At 41.0% G+C, this 13,728-nt stretch overlaps 1 protein-coding gene across 22 annotated transcripts in view; it reads left to right on the top strand.

Moving 5' to 3' along the window:
* cmn (calymmin) overlaps positions 1-13,728 on the top strand; it is a 70,076-nt gene that overhangs the window by 36,279 nt on the left and 20,069 nt on the right. For 20 of the 22 annotated variants that reach the window (XM_024008420.2, XM_024008419.2, XM_024008436.2 and 17 more), the window contains 5 exons: positions 509-577; positions 891-956; positions 11,008-11,067; positions 11,167-11,238; positions 11,563-11,610. In XM_024008420.2, the coding sequence (XP_023864188.1) occupies positions 509-577; positions 891-956; positions 11,008-11,067; positions 11,167-11,238; positions 11,563-11,610 (315 nt within the window). The remainder of the gene's footprint in view (positions 1-508; positions 578-890; positions 957-11,007; positions 11,068-11,166; positions 11,239-11,562; positions 11,611-13,728) is intronic. The other 2 variants (XM_024008423.2, XM_024008427.2) reach the window with 2 other exon arrangements.

A 13,728-nucleotide genomic window follows, 5' to 3' on the forward strand; every position in this document is an offset into this window, starting at 1 on the left:
AAACTTAACATGTGTAAATATTTGTATGAACATAACAAGATTCAACAACTGAGACATAAACTGAACAAGTTCCACAGACATGTGGAATAAACTGAACAGTTCCACAGAAATGACATAAACTGAACAAGTTCCACAGAAATGGAATAACGTGTCCTGAACAAAGGGGGGGGGGTTTAAAAAAAGTAACAGTCAGTATCTGGTGTGGCCACCAGCTGCATTAAGTACTCAGTGCATCTCCTCATGGATTGCACCAGATTTGCCAGTTCTTGCTGTGAGATGTTACCCCACTCTTCCACCAAGGCACCTGCAAGTTCCGGACATTTCTGGGCGGAATGGCCCTCACCCTCCGATCCAACAGGTCCCAGGTGTGCTCAATGGGATTGAGATCCGGGCACTTCGCTGGCCATGGAGAGCTGAAAATAAAGTTGACAGTGCGAGGACGTTTCTTTTTTTGCTGAGTTTGTGTATAATTTAAATGGAGTTTTCTCTTTTGCTCTGTCGGTCACAGGATTGGGTGGGCCATACGGTGGTCAGCCCCTCGGAATGGGCCCAGAGGCAACATCTCAGACCAAATATGGTGAGTGAGTTACTTGTGGTGGGGCTCARGGTTGCATTTCTCCAACGATACATATTTGCAGGAAAATAACGAGAAGCAGGAAGATAAGTGTAGAACTGATGCTGCCTCGCTCTGTGGACCTTTTTYTCATCAAGCTTTAGAAATTCGAAATTGTCCTCATAATGTGGAAATTTGTCTTTGGCTTCACATTAACATCACAGCAGAGTGACTCACAATGAACAGTAGTTTACAACAGTCTACTAGCCATCCCTTGCTTTTATGCCCACTCCCTCTCTTGCTTCTTGCCCTAATACGTTATCTTGCTCTGACTCAGGCATTGGGGGGTTGCCATTTGGTGGTCAACCCCTCGAGTTGGGGACTGATGGTGCAGGCAAGTATGGTATGTGTATGGTATATGTATGCCTGCTGCATCTACGGGTAACAGCCAAAATAATGTAAACACTTGAGTATTTGTATGTGTTAAGGATCCCCATTAGCTGCTTCCAAGGCAGCAGCTACTCTCCCTGGGCTCCATCAACATTAAGGCAGTTATATACCATTTTAAATATTACATTTCATAACACTTTTCACAACACATTAAGTGTGTTCACTCAGGCCTCTACTCTACTATCACATACAGGTATCTACAATACAAAATCCATGTGTATGAGTGAGTGTCTTATGTGTGCCTGTGTGTGTCTCTTCACAGTACCCACTGTTCCATAAGGTGCATTTTTATCTGTTTTTTAAAAATCTGATTCTACTGCTTGCATAATTTACCTGATGTGGAATAGAGTTCCATGTGTCCATGGCTATATGTACTACTGGGCACCTCCCATAGTCTGTTCTTRACTTGRGGATTGTGAAGAGACCTCTGGTCACATGTCTTGTGGGGTATGCATGGGTTTCTGAGCTGTGTGCTAGTAGTTTAAACAGACACCTCAGTGCATTCAGCATGTCAACACTTCTTACAAAAACAAGTAGTGATCAAGTCAATCTCTCCTCCACTTTGAGCCAGGAGAGATTGACATGCATATTATTGTTAGCTCTCTGTGTACATCCAAGGGCCAGCCGTGCTGCCCTGTTCTGAGACAATTGCAATTTTTTGAGGTCCCTCTTTGTGGCACCTGACCACACGACTGTACAGTAGTCCAGGTGCAACAAAACTAGGCCTGTAGGACCTGCCTTGTTGATGGTGTTGTTAAGAAGGTAGAGTAGCGCTTTATTATGGACTGACTTCTCCCCATCTTAGCTACTGTTGTATCAACATGTTTTGACCATGACAGTTTCCAATCCAGGGTTACTCCAAGTAGTTTACTCACGTCCACTCAATTTTCACATTTATTTATTACAAGATTTAGTTGAGGTTTAGGATTTAGTGAATGATTTGTCCCAAATAGAATGCTTTTATTTTTTGAAATATTTAGGACTAACTTATTCCTTGCCACCCATTCTGAAACTGACTGCAGCTCTTTGTTAAGTGTTGCAGTGATTTCACTCGTTGTAGTCGCTGACATGTATAGTGTTGAGTCATTTGCATACATACACACTGGCTTCACTCAAAGCCAGTGGCATGTCATTAGTAACGATTGAAAAAAAATAAGGGGCCTAGACAGCTGCCCCGGGGAATTCCTGATTCTACCTGGATTATGTTGGAGGGGCTTCCATTTAAGTGATCATGCCCGAGAAGCCAGTGTTTGGAGGATATTGGCATGGGTGTTGTTAGCAGCAAACCATGCCAATATATCCTCCAAACACCGGCTTCGAGGGTATTATCACTTTTATACAGCGGTTACCAACACATTCAAATAAACGTTATTTCGATTAATTTATTCATACTATTTCATCCTTCCACAAGATATAGTCCCAACACAAGTCTAGGGTTGCTACCCAAACCGGCTGGTCGTTTGTTCTATTGGTTTGGTTGCTAGAGACGCGACCCAGTCATTCAGTCGTTTTGTTCTGTATCTATGGACGCAACCCAGTCGTTCGTTCTAAACGTTTCATTGCCATACTGGCTGGCAACGTTCTTATCCCTGTCTTGCTAGCTAGCCAACTACGGCTAACTTACAGTCACGTTAAAAAGTGCATTCAGAATCACACCAAAGTAGCTGCATTTGCATTTGTTTAAGCTGTTTTCTAGAGACATTTATTTGGATACGTCCATAACAATGAGCTAATGAGACACGTTTTCGCCTGGCATAGAAAATGTGCTCACTCGTCAGGACACTGTTGTTCAGAAGAGCTAGCCAACAAATAGCTAGCACAATCACCTCAAACTCAAGCTGGAAAGACTACAAACTAGCTGCACTTCGTTTCGTTTTTACTTTATTTAAATTGAGAAAAAAGAAGAAACCCACACACTGCTCTTGATAGTATCACTGCTCTTTAATACGTTTTACGTATCGGCCTCAAGGACTTCGTCAGAGCTTTTGTGCTCACTATTTGAGAGACCGGGATACTAACAAATACCCACCAACAAACTTTATTCTAGAGCTGGCTGAATATGTTTTGACGTATAACTATTTCAGGTGTGATGATGAATACTACCTCCAAACGAATGGAACATCGATGGGCTCCACATTCGCTCCGAGCTATGCTAACCTTTATGTGGGTCTTTTTGAAGAACGTTTTGTTAACAATGAAAACGAAAATCTATTTTTTAATAAAGTCCTGAWGTGGTATCGATATATTGACAACATTTTTTTCCATATGGGGAGGAATGGGAGAAGAGTTGTCATACCTTATGGCATTACTCAATGACATTGACCACAATCTAAAATTCACTATTGAATGTGAACTCATTACCTCTATGTGGATTGAGAAATCAAATGGAACCTTGTTTACAACTCTGTATAGAAAAGAAACAGACAGAAATAGTGTATTACAGGGGGACAGCTTACACCCTGAGAAATTAATAAGARGACTTCCAAGAAGCCAGTTTTTCAGATAGTCCTCTGTGGAGTGGCATATATGGCACAATCTAGAAAAAGCCGCGTAGATGCGCAATAGGTTTCTAAGAAGAGGCTACTCTCCCCAAGTGTGGATGAAGCTCTTGATTTGGCATTGGGGAAAACACGAGATGAAATGCTACAAAAAAGACGCACTAAAGCTAAAGAACACTGTAATGTTCACCACCACATATACGTTGAATTTGCGCAAAGTGGGAGATGCTGACAAGAAACACTGGCATGTTTTATCAGACCCAACTTTGCCTGCTGATTTTAAGAATCCACCACTTATTGTATATAGGACAGGTCACAATTTACGCGATAAATTGGTGCATGCCAACTGCCAGCCACAAAATAAACTTTTACACCCTCTTCGGAATGGTAGCTATAAATGCAGAGGTTGCGCACAGTGCAACAATATCATGAAGTGTGAATATTTCTGCCACCTACATACAGGAAAAAGGTTCCAAATAAATTACATTATTACGTGCTCCACCACCCATTACATCTACATGATTAAATGTCCATGTGGGCTGTGTTATGTAGGTAAAACCTCTCGTTCTCTCAAGCTGAGAATTAGTGAATATAAATTCAATCAGGAGAAACGACAGTTACAGTACATTTTAATGACCAAAGACATTTCTATCTCTAGAATTTGTGACATARAGAAAGTTAAGATATCAGACATATATATATATGATATAAATAATACTCTGAGCAAAAGAAAATGTTTTTGGATTTTCACCCTCCAGACATTATTTCCTAATGGTCTTAATGATGAAATGCCTATGTATGTTATAAATGTGAACATTAATTAATGCCCCATTTCAGATTACGCTGACTTTTTTCTTGCGCCGTACCCAATGATTTATGAAAACCTGCTTGGTGGGTCGATGCCCTCATTGTGRTTTTACAGACGTGTTTAATACCTTTTGTGAATATTTCTGAAATGCACATTGTTATATTTGGTAACACTTATTTTCCCTCGACTCCAACCCCATTCGATGCATGGAACGGATGTGGGTGGAGTTATGTCTTCATACGGGCGCTAACACATTTTTCTCAAATAGTGAGCACAAACACTCTGACGAAGGCCCTGAAGCCGATACGTAAAGTTTATCAAAAGCAGTGTGCGGGTTTCTTATTTTTTCTCATCTTATTCAACTGTTACTATGCACCTGCAATAAAGATTGCTCAGGTGTGCGAGTGCCTTTTGAATTGACCCTTTTTCAGTTGACATTCCTTTGTATACATCCATAAAAATATGGAACACAGAGGGTTTTAACCAATCAGCATTCAGGATTAGACCCACCCGTTGTATAATAAAGAGAACCATCTGTGTTCTGTTAGACAGGTAACTCTTTATCCACAATATAGCAGGGGGTGTAAAGCCATAGCACATGCGTTTTTCCATTAGCAGCTATGATCGATAATGTCAAAAGCCGCACYGAAGACTAACAAAACAGCTCCAACAATCTTTTTTATCATCAATTTCTCTCAGCCAATCATCAGTAATTTGTGTAAGTGCCGTGCTTGTTGAATGGCCTTCCCTACATAAGTGTGCTGAAAGTCTATCAATTTGTTTACAGTAAAATAGCATTGCATCTGGACAAACATATTTTTTTCCAAAAGTTTACTAAGGGTTGGTAACAGGCTGATTGGTCTGCTATTTGAGCCAGTAAAGGAGGCTTTACTATTCTTAGTGGAATTACTTTCCAGGCCTGAGAGCACACACTTTCTAATAGGCTTAGATTGAAGATATGGCAAATAGGAGTGGCAATGTCATCCTCTATTATCCTCAGTAATTTTCCATMCAAGTTGTCAGACCCTGGTGGTTTGTCATTGTTGATAGACAAAAAAATAATTAAAATAAAAACATTGGTTTTCCTAGATATGGCTACTRTATTGTGATCACTACATCCTATGGATTTGGATACTGCTTTAAAGCACATTTCTGCAGCATTAGTAAAGATGTAATCAATAAATGTTGACGATTTCATTCCTGTACTGTTTGTAACTACCCTGGTAGGTTGACTGATAGCCTGAACCAGGTTGCAGGCACTGGTTCAAGTTTGAAGCATTTTTAAAAATGTATTTTTTAGTGGGTAGATCAGCCTTAATACTGAAGATAAATTGGAGCTTCCGTCAATGTAATCGTCTGCATCATTTCCAATCCCCCAGCTTCATGAGGTAGTCACCTGGAATGCTTTTCCAACAGTCTTAAAGGAGTTCCCACATATGCTGAGCACTTGTTGGCTACTTTTCCTTCACTCTGCGGTCCAATTCATGCCAAACCATCTCAATTGGGTTGATGTCGGGTGATTGTGGAGGCCAGGTCATCTGATGCAGCACTCTATCACTCTCCTTCTTGGTCAAATCGCCCTTACACAGCCTGGAGATGTGTTTTGGGCCATTGTCCTGTTGGAAAAACAAATGATAGTCCCACTAAGTGCAAACCAGATGGGATGGGTTATTGTTGCAGAATGCTGTGGTAGCCATGCTGTTTGTGTGCCTTGAATTCTAAATAAATCACACAGTGTCACCAGCAAAGCAGCATCACACCACCTCCTCCATGCTTAATGGTGGGAACCACACATGCAGAGATCATCCGTTCACCTACTATGCGTCTCACAAAGACATGGCGTTTGGAACCAAAAATTGCAAATTTGGACTCACCAGACCAAAGGACAGATTTCCACCGGTCTAATGTCCATTGCTTGTGTTTCTTGGTCCAAGCAAGTCTCTTCTTATTATTGGTGTTGTTTAGTAGTGGTTTCTTTGCAGCAATTTGACCATGAAGGCCTGATTCACGCTGTCTCCTCTGAACAGTTGATGTTGAGATGTCTGTTACTTGAACTCTGTGAAGCATTTATTTGGGCTGCAATCTGAGGTGCAGTTAATTTACCATTTCTGAGGCTGGTAACTCTAATGAACTGTAGCGGTGGTCCTCATGAGAGCCAGTTTCATCATAGCGCTTGATGGTTTTTGTGACTGCACTTGAAGAAACTTTCAAAGTTCTTGAAATGTTCCGTATTGACTGACCTTMATGTCTTAAAGTAATGATGGACTGTCGCTTATTTTAGCTTTTCTTTCCATAATATGGACTTGGTCTATCTTCTGTATACCACCCCTACCTTGTCACAAYACAACTAATTGACTCAAACGCATTAAAAAGGAAAGAAATTCCACAAATAYATTTTTAACAAGGCACACCTGTTAATTGAAATGCATTCCAGGTGACTACCTTATGAAGCTGGTTGAGAGAACGCCAAGAGTGTGCAAAGCTGTTATCAAGGCAAGGGGTGGCTACTTTGAAGAATCTGAAATATAAAATATATATTTGATTTGTTTAACACTTTCCTGCTTACTACATGATTCCGTATGTGTTATTTCATAGTTTGATGTCTTCACTACTATTCTACAATGTAGAAAATAGTACAAATAAAGAAAAACCTTTGACTGGTACTGTATACATACATACATACACACACACACACAGAGTGCATTCAGAAAGTATTCAGACCCCTTGACATTTTCCACATTTTATTACATTACAGCCTTATTCTAACATTAAAAACATTGATTTTTTTATTCCTCAATCTACACATATTACCGCATAACGATGATGCAAAAACAGGTTTTTAGAAATTTTTGCAAATGTATTAAAAACGGAAATATCACATTTACATACGTTTTCAGACCCTTTACTCAATACTTTGTTGAAGCACCTTTGGCAGCAATTACAGCCTCGAGTCCTTTTAGGTATGACACTACAATCTTGGTACACCTGTATTTGGTGAGTTTCTCACATTCTTCTCTGCAGATTCTCTCAAGCTCTGTCAGGTTGGATGGGGAGCATCGCTGCACAGATATTTTCAGGTCTCTCCAGAGATGTTTGATCGGGTTCAAGTCCGGCTCTGGCTGGGCCTCTCAAGGACATCCAGAGACATGTCCCGAAGCCACTCCTGCGTTGTCTTGGCTGTGTGCTTAGGGTTGTTGTCTTGTTGGAAGGTGAACCTTCGAACTCAGTCWGAARTCCTGAGCGCACTGGAGCAGGTTTTCATCAAGGATCTGTCTGTATTTTGCTCTGTTCATCTYTCCCTCAATCCTGACTAGTTTCCCAGCCCCTGCCGCTTAAAAACATTCCCACAGCATGATGCTGCCACCACCATGCTTCACATTAGGGATAGTGCCAGGTTTCCTCCAGACGCCACTCTTGGCATTCAGGCCAAAAGAGTTCAATCTTGGTTTCATCAGACCAGAGAATTATGTTTCTCATGGTCTGATAGTCTTTAAGTTCCTTTTGGCAAACTCCAAGCGGGCTGCTGTGGCTTTTACTGAGGAGTGGCTTCCATATGGCCACTCTACCATAAAAGCCTGATTGGTGGAGTGCTGCAGAGATGGTTGTCCTTCTGGAAGGTTCTACCATCTCCACAGAGGAACTCAGAAGCTCTGTCAGTGACCATCGGGTTCTTGGTCACCTCCCTGACGAAGGACCCTTTTCCCCGATTGCTCAGTTTGGCCGGGCGGCCAGCTCTAGGAAGAGTCTTGGTGGTTCCAAACTTTGATGAGCATGGAAATTATGTAAACCATATGCCATGGCCGTCTCCGTCACCAGATCCCAACCCAATTTAACACTTATGGGAGATTCTAGAGCGGCGCCTGAGAGCGTTTTCCATCACMATCAACAAAACACCAAATTATGGAATTTCACTTGGAAGAATGGTGTCGAATTCCTTCAAAAATCTGTCATTCTGCACCCCGAACAATGCAGTTAACCCACGGTTCCCCGGTAGGCCGTCATTGTAAATAAGAATTTGTTCTTTACTGTTAAAATAAGGTTAAATATTTTTTGTATTTTTTGAAAAATAGAATCTATACCAAGGCGCATTGAAGCTGTTCTGGCTCGTGGTGGCCCAACGCCCTATTAAGASACTTTGTGTTGGTGTTTCCTTCGTTTTGGCAGTTACCTGTATGTCAGTGTACYTTTTTATGTTAACATTCTAAATGCATGTGTTTATAAATGTGTTGTATGCATGTCTGTTGATTACTGGTACGTATGTATTTATCTCAATTTATTTATGTAATCATGCACGTATGCATTTAGTGTATGTGCCAGTATGTACAGTTGAAGTCGGAAGTTTACATACACCTTAGCCAAATATATTTAAACWMATTTTTTCACAATTCCTKACATTTAATCTTAGTAAAAATTCCCTGTCTTAGGTCAGTTAGAATCACCACTTATTTTAAGAATGTGAAATGTCAGAATAATAGTAGAGAGAATGATTTATTTCAGCTTTTATTTMTTTCATCACATTCCCAGTGGGYCAGAAGTTCACATACACTCAATTAGTATTTGGTAGCATTGCCTTTGAAATTGTTTATCTTGGGTCAAACATTTCGGGTAGCCTTCCACAAGCTTCCCACAATAAGGTGGGTGAATTTTGGCCTATTCCTCCTGACAGAAGCTGGTTGTAACCGAGTCAGGTTTGTAGGCCTCCTTGCTCGCACACGCTTTTTCAGTTTGCCCACACATTTTCTATAGGATTGAGGTCAGGGCTTTGTGATGGCCACTCCAATACCTTGACTTTGTTGTCCTTAAGCCATTTTGCCACAACTTTGGAAGTATGCTTGGGGTCATTGTCCATTTGGAAGACCCATTTGCGACCAAGCTTTAACTTCCTGACTGATGTCTTGAGATGTTGCTTCAATATATCCACATCTTTTTCCTGCCTCATGATGCCATCTATTTTGTGGAAGTGCTCCAGTCCCTCCTGCAGCAAAGCACCCCCACAACATGATGCTGCCACCCCCGTGCTTCACGGTTGGGATGGTGTTCTTCAGCTTGCAAGCCTCCCCCCTTTTCCTCCAAACATAACGATGTTCATCAAGTTTATTTTATATAGCCCTTCGTACATCAGCTAATATCTCGAAGTGCTTCATCATGGCCAAAACATTCTATTTTTGATTAATCAGACCAGAGGACATTTCTCCATAAAGTACGATCTTTGTCCCTATGTGCAGTTGCAAACCGTGGTCTGGCTTTTTTATGGCGTTTTGGAGCAGTGGCTTCTTCCTTGCTGAGCGGCCTCTCGGGTTATGTCGATATAGGACTCGTTTTACTGTGGATATAGATACTTTTGTACCCGTTTCCTCCAGCATCTTCACAAGGTCTTTTGCTGTGTTCTGGGATTGATTTGCACTTTTCGCACCAAAGTACGTTCATCTCTAGGAGACAGAACACGTCTCCTCCTGAGCGGTATGGCGGCTCCATGGTCCCATGGTGTTTATACTTGCGTACTATTGTTTATACAGATGAACGTGGTACCTTCAGTCGTTTGGAAATCGTTCCCAAGGAAAAACCAGACTTGTGGAGGTCTACAATTGTTTTCTGAGGTCTTGGCTGATTTTCTTTTGATTTTCCCATGCTGTCAAGCAAAGAGGCACTGAGTCTGAAGGTAGGCCTTAAAATACATCCACAGGTACACCTCCAATTGACTCAAATGATGTCAATTAGCCTATCAGAAGCTTTCTAAAAGCCAGACATAATTTTCTGGAATTTTCCAAGCTGTTTAAAGGCACAGTCAACTTGGTCTATGTAACTTCTGACCCACAGGAATTGTTATACAGTGAAATAATCTGTCTGTAATGTTGGAAAAATTACTTGTGTTTTGCACAAAGTAGATGTCCTAACCGACTTGCCAGAACTATAGTTTGTTAACATGAAATTTGTGGAGTGGTTGAAGTATATGTAATATTCTGACTTATATATTTCCTTTATTGTCTGTTTCTTACAGATATTTTCTTCACGTACAAGAAAATGCACTGCGACTATGCTATATTCTGCATCTATACACTGAATATACAAAACATTAAGAACACCTGCTCTTTCCATTACATATATTGACCAGGTGAATCCAGGTGAAAGCTATGATCCCTTATTTATGTCACTAGTTAAATCCATTTCAGTCAGTGTAGATGAAGGGGAGGAGACAGGTTAAAGAAGGATTTCTAAGMCTTGAGACAATTGCGACATGGATTGTGTACTTGTGCYGTTCAGAGGGTGAATGGGCAAGACAAAATATTCAAGTGCCTTTGAACGGGGTATGGTAGTAGGTGCCAGGCGCACTGGTTTGTGTCAAAACACTGCTGGGTTTTTCACGCTCAAGTTTCCCATGTGTATCAAGAATGGTCTACCACCCAAAGGACATCCAGCCACCTTGACACAACTGTTGGAAGCATTGGAGTCAACATGGACCAGCATCCCTGTGGAACGCTTTCAACACCTTGTAGAGTCCATGCCCCAATCAACTTGAGTCTGTTCTGCAACTTAATATTAGGAAAGTGTTCCTAATTTTTGGTATACTCAGTGTATGTACAGTATGTTTTTCTCTCTATCTACTGTATGTATTTATGCATGTACTGTATATGCCAGTATGTCTGTAATCTATGGGTTTGCAATTTGTTCTCTCTGAACTTTGTCTCAATCGCGCTCAGGAAATGGTGGAATCTCCAAAGCACCTGGACCTGATGTTGGCAAGTCAGTTGGTAAATACGGTGAGTGCCATACATTTCTCTATATCTCTRAGAATCTGTAAATCTGAATTATATCACTATTATTTTCTAATATATTCATTGCACTGCTTACACAAACAGGAAATGGTGGTCTACCCTATGGATCTCAGACTCTTGGATTGGGTGCTGAATCCAAATCSTCTGGAAAATACGGTAAATTTATCAATCAAATGTATTTAATGAAGCCCTTTTTACATCAGGAGTTGTTACAAATTGTTTTAAAGATAACCAGCCTAAAACCCCAAAGATCAAGCAATGCAGAGGTTCCAGCCTCCTTACAAGGCTGGAACCTAGGTAGAAACCTAGAGAGGAACCAGGCTCCAAGAGGTGTCCAGTTCTCTTCTGTCTGTAAGGGGGCAGGGGACCAATCTGTTAAACCAGTAGGGCTAGTTTTTCTTAAAGGTTTTTAATCCAGGACTAGGCTTAATCTGTGTTAAGGAAACCGGACCCTAAACAAATTATTKAATTCTGTTTCAGGCGGGCTAGGCACTGGAATGGGAGGGGATCCTGCACCTGGAAAATATGGTGAGCTACCTCATTTCTAWCTGAAAAGGACCTCTATAATCCAGACAGACCTATGCAATATCTGATGAAATATTATAATAATGGATGTTTTCATGCATGGTATAGCCCTAGTAAAAACATTTTTTTAAAGGTMATTTCTTAAAGTTCCAATGCAGCAGTTTATATCTCAATATCAAATAATTTATGTGTAACAATTAAGCACCTTACTGTGATTGTTTTCTATTAAAGTGGTCAACAAGAAACAAAAATAGCTTCTTAGCAAAGAGCAATTTCTAAAACAATTTTGCTAAGGGATGGATGATCGAAATGTACAGAATTGGTGCCTGTAGGGAAATAGGGGAGGGTCATGCTTTTTTAATTTCAGTCAAGGGGAGGGTTTAGAGTTTTTTTCAAAATCTAGTCCAGGTTAGGAGCCTGTCATTTGTAATTGAGGACATTTCAATATTTCTCTGTTTTAGAATTAGTTGCTTACTATGATATATATCGATGTGTGCCCAATGCCGCCCTTCATCTCCGATTCTCTGCTGGGCGCGCAATATCAAGTGCGCCTATAGCCTATTTAGTGTGGTCTCAATCAAATGATCCATATAGCCTATAGGCTAGGAAGTACAAGCTCGTAGAAGCACAGAGCAAAGTTATATTTCTAAGATTGCTGCTGGGATGGTGTAAATAAAACCAGGCAGCATTACACACGGCAATGGGTATTCCAACCCTGAGCCCCGGGCTGCTCTGCTCTTGCTGATCAAAAACTTTTTTGTGTGCTGCCTAACCAATGKCTGTGCTGTGTARGGCTACGGTGGCAGTTCAGGAAGAGAGTCAAAGGCTTCTTCCAATTTKTATTTATTTATTAGGCCTAGTCCAAAAAATGCACTATCTTGCGTGCGGACTAAACTATAGCCTTTGTTCTGTTCAGTTTGAGAAGGAGGTCGCAAAGATTTTTWGATTTTTTATTTAACCTTTATTTAACTTGGCAAGTCRGTTAAGAATACATTCTTATTTACAATGACTGCCTATCCTGGCCAAACCCRGACGACGCTGGGCCAATTGTGCGTCGCCCTATGGSACCCCCAATCATGGCCGGAAGTGATACAGCCTGGATTCGAACCAGGGACTGTAGTGACGCCTCTTGCACTGAGATGCAGTGCCTTAGACCGCTGCATGGCGCAGGAAGACCGGAGATCAACTTTGATAGCTTGCTACTACTATAATAGATTTTTATTGAAAACTGAGTGTACAAATTCAGGTGAAAGTCATTATCCCTTATTGATGACACCKTTTAAATCCACTTCAGTGTAGATGAAGGGAGAAGACAGGTTAAAGAAGGATTTTGAAGCCTTGAGACAATTGAGACATGGATTGTATATGTGTGAGAGGGTGAATGGGCAAGACAAAATATTTAAGTGCCTTTGAACGGGCTATGGTAGTAGGTGCCAGGCGCACCGGTTTGTGTCAAGAACTGAAATGCTGCTGGGTTTTTCACACTCAACAGTTTCCCGTGCGTATCAAGAATGGTCCACCACCCAAAGAACATCCAGCCAACTTGATACAACTGTGGGAAGCATTGGAGTCAACATGGACTAGCATCCCCGTGGAGCGCTTTCGACACCTTGTTAGAGTCCATGCCCCGAATAATTGAGGCTGTTCTGAGGGCAAAAGGGGTGCAACTCAATATTAGGAAGGTGTTCCCAATGTTTTGTACACTAGTGTTTTATCAGAGTTATTGACATCACAATAAGCCAGATTCAAGAAACTTACATTGTGGTGCTAACACTTGAAGCAGCAGCCGCCACACAATCAATCGGAAATGGACAGCTCATGGTGCTGAAAGTATGCAAATTCGAGTAGGCATAATTAATTTAAACCGTCTTCATTTTAATTAAACTTAAACACTAACAACAATGGGGCCTACCTCTGTGTGCTGTTAAGTTAAAACCAAGTCTCGAATTGAGGGGGTATGAGAGGGTATGCCATAGACCTACCTTTTATTAAAGAAAATGGCAATGACAACAAAAGCACAGGCCTACCCTTTGTTAGCTTAAGATTTTGAAGAAAATAAAACAGATCCGATTATATAACGTGTTCTATAACGCTTTGGTCCGCAGTGCTTTATACTATAAA

This window comes from Salvelinus sp. IW2-2015, linkage group LG18 (genome assembly GCF_002910315.2).
Source record: "Salvelinus sp. IW2-2015 linkage group LG18, ASM291031v2, whole genome shotgun sequence".
In the NCBI taxonomy this organism is placed as follows: domain Eukaryota; kingdom Metazoa; phylum Chordata; class Actinopteri; order Salmoniformes; family Salmonidae; genus Salvelinus; species Salvelinus sp. IW2-2015.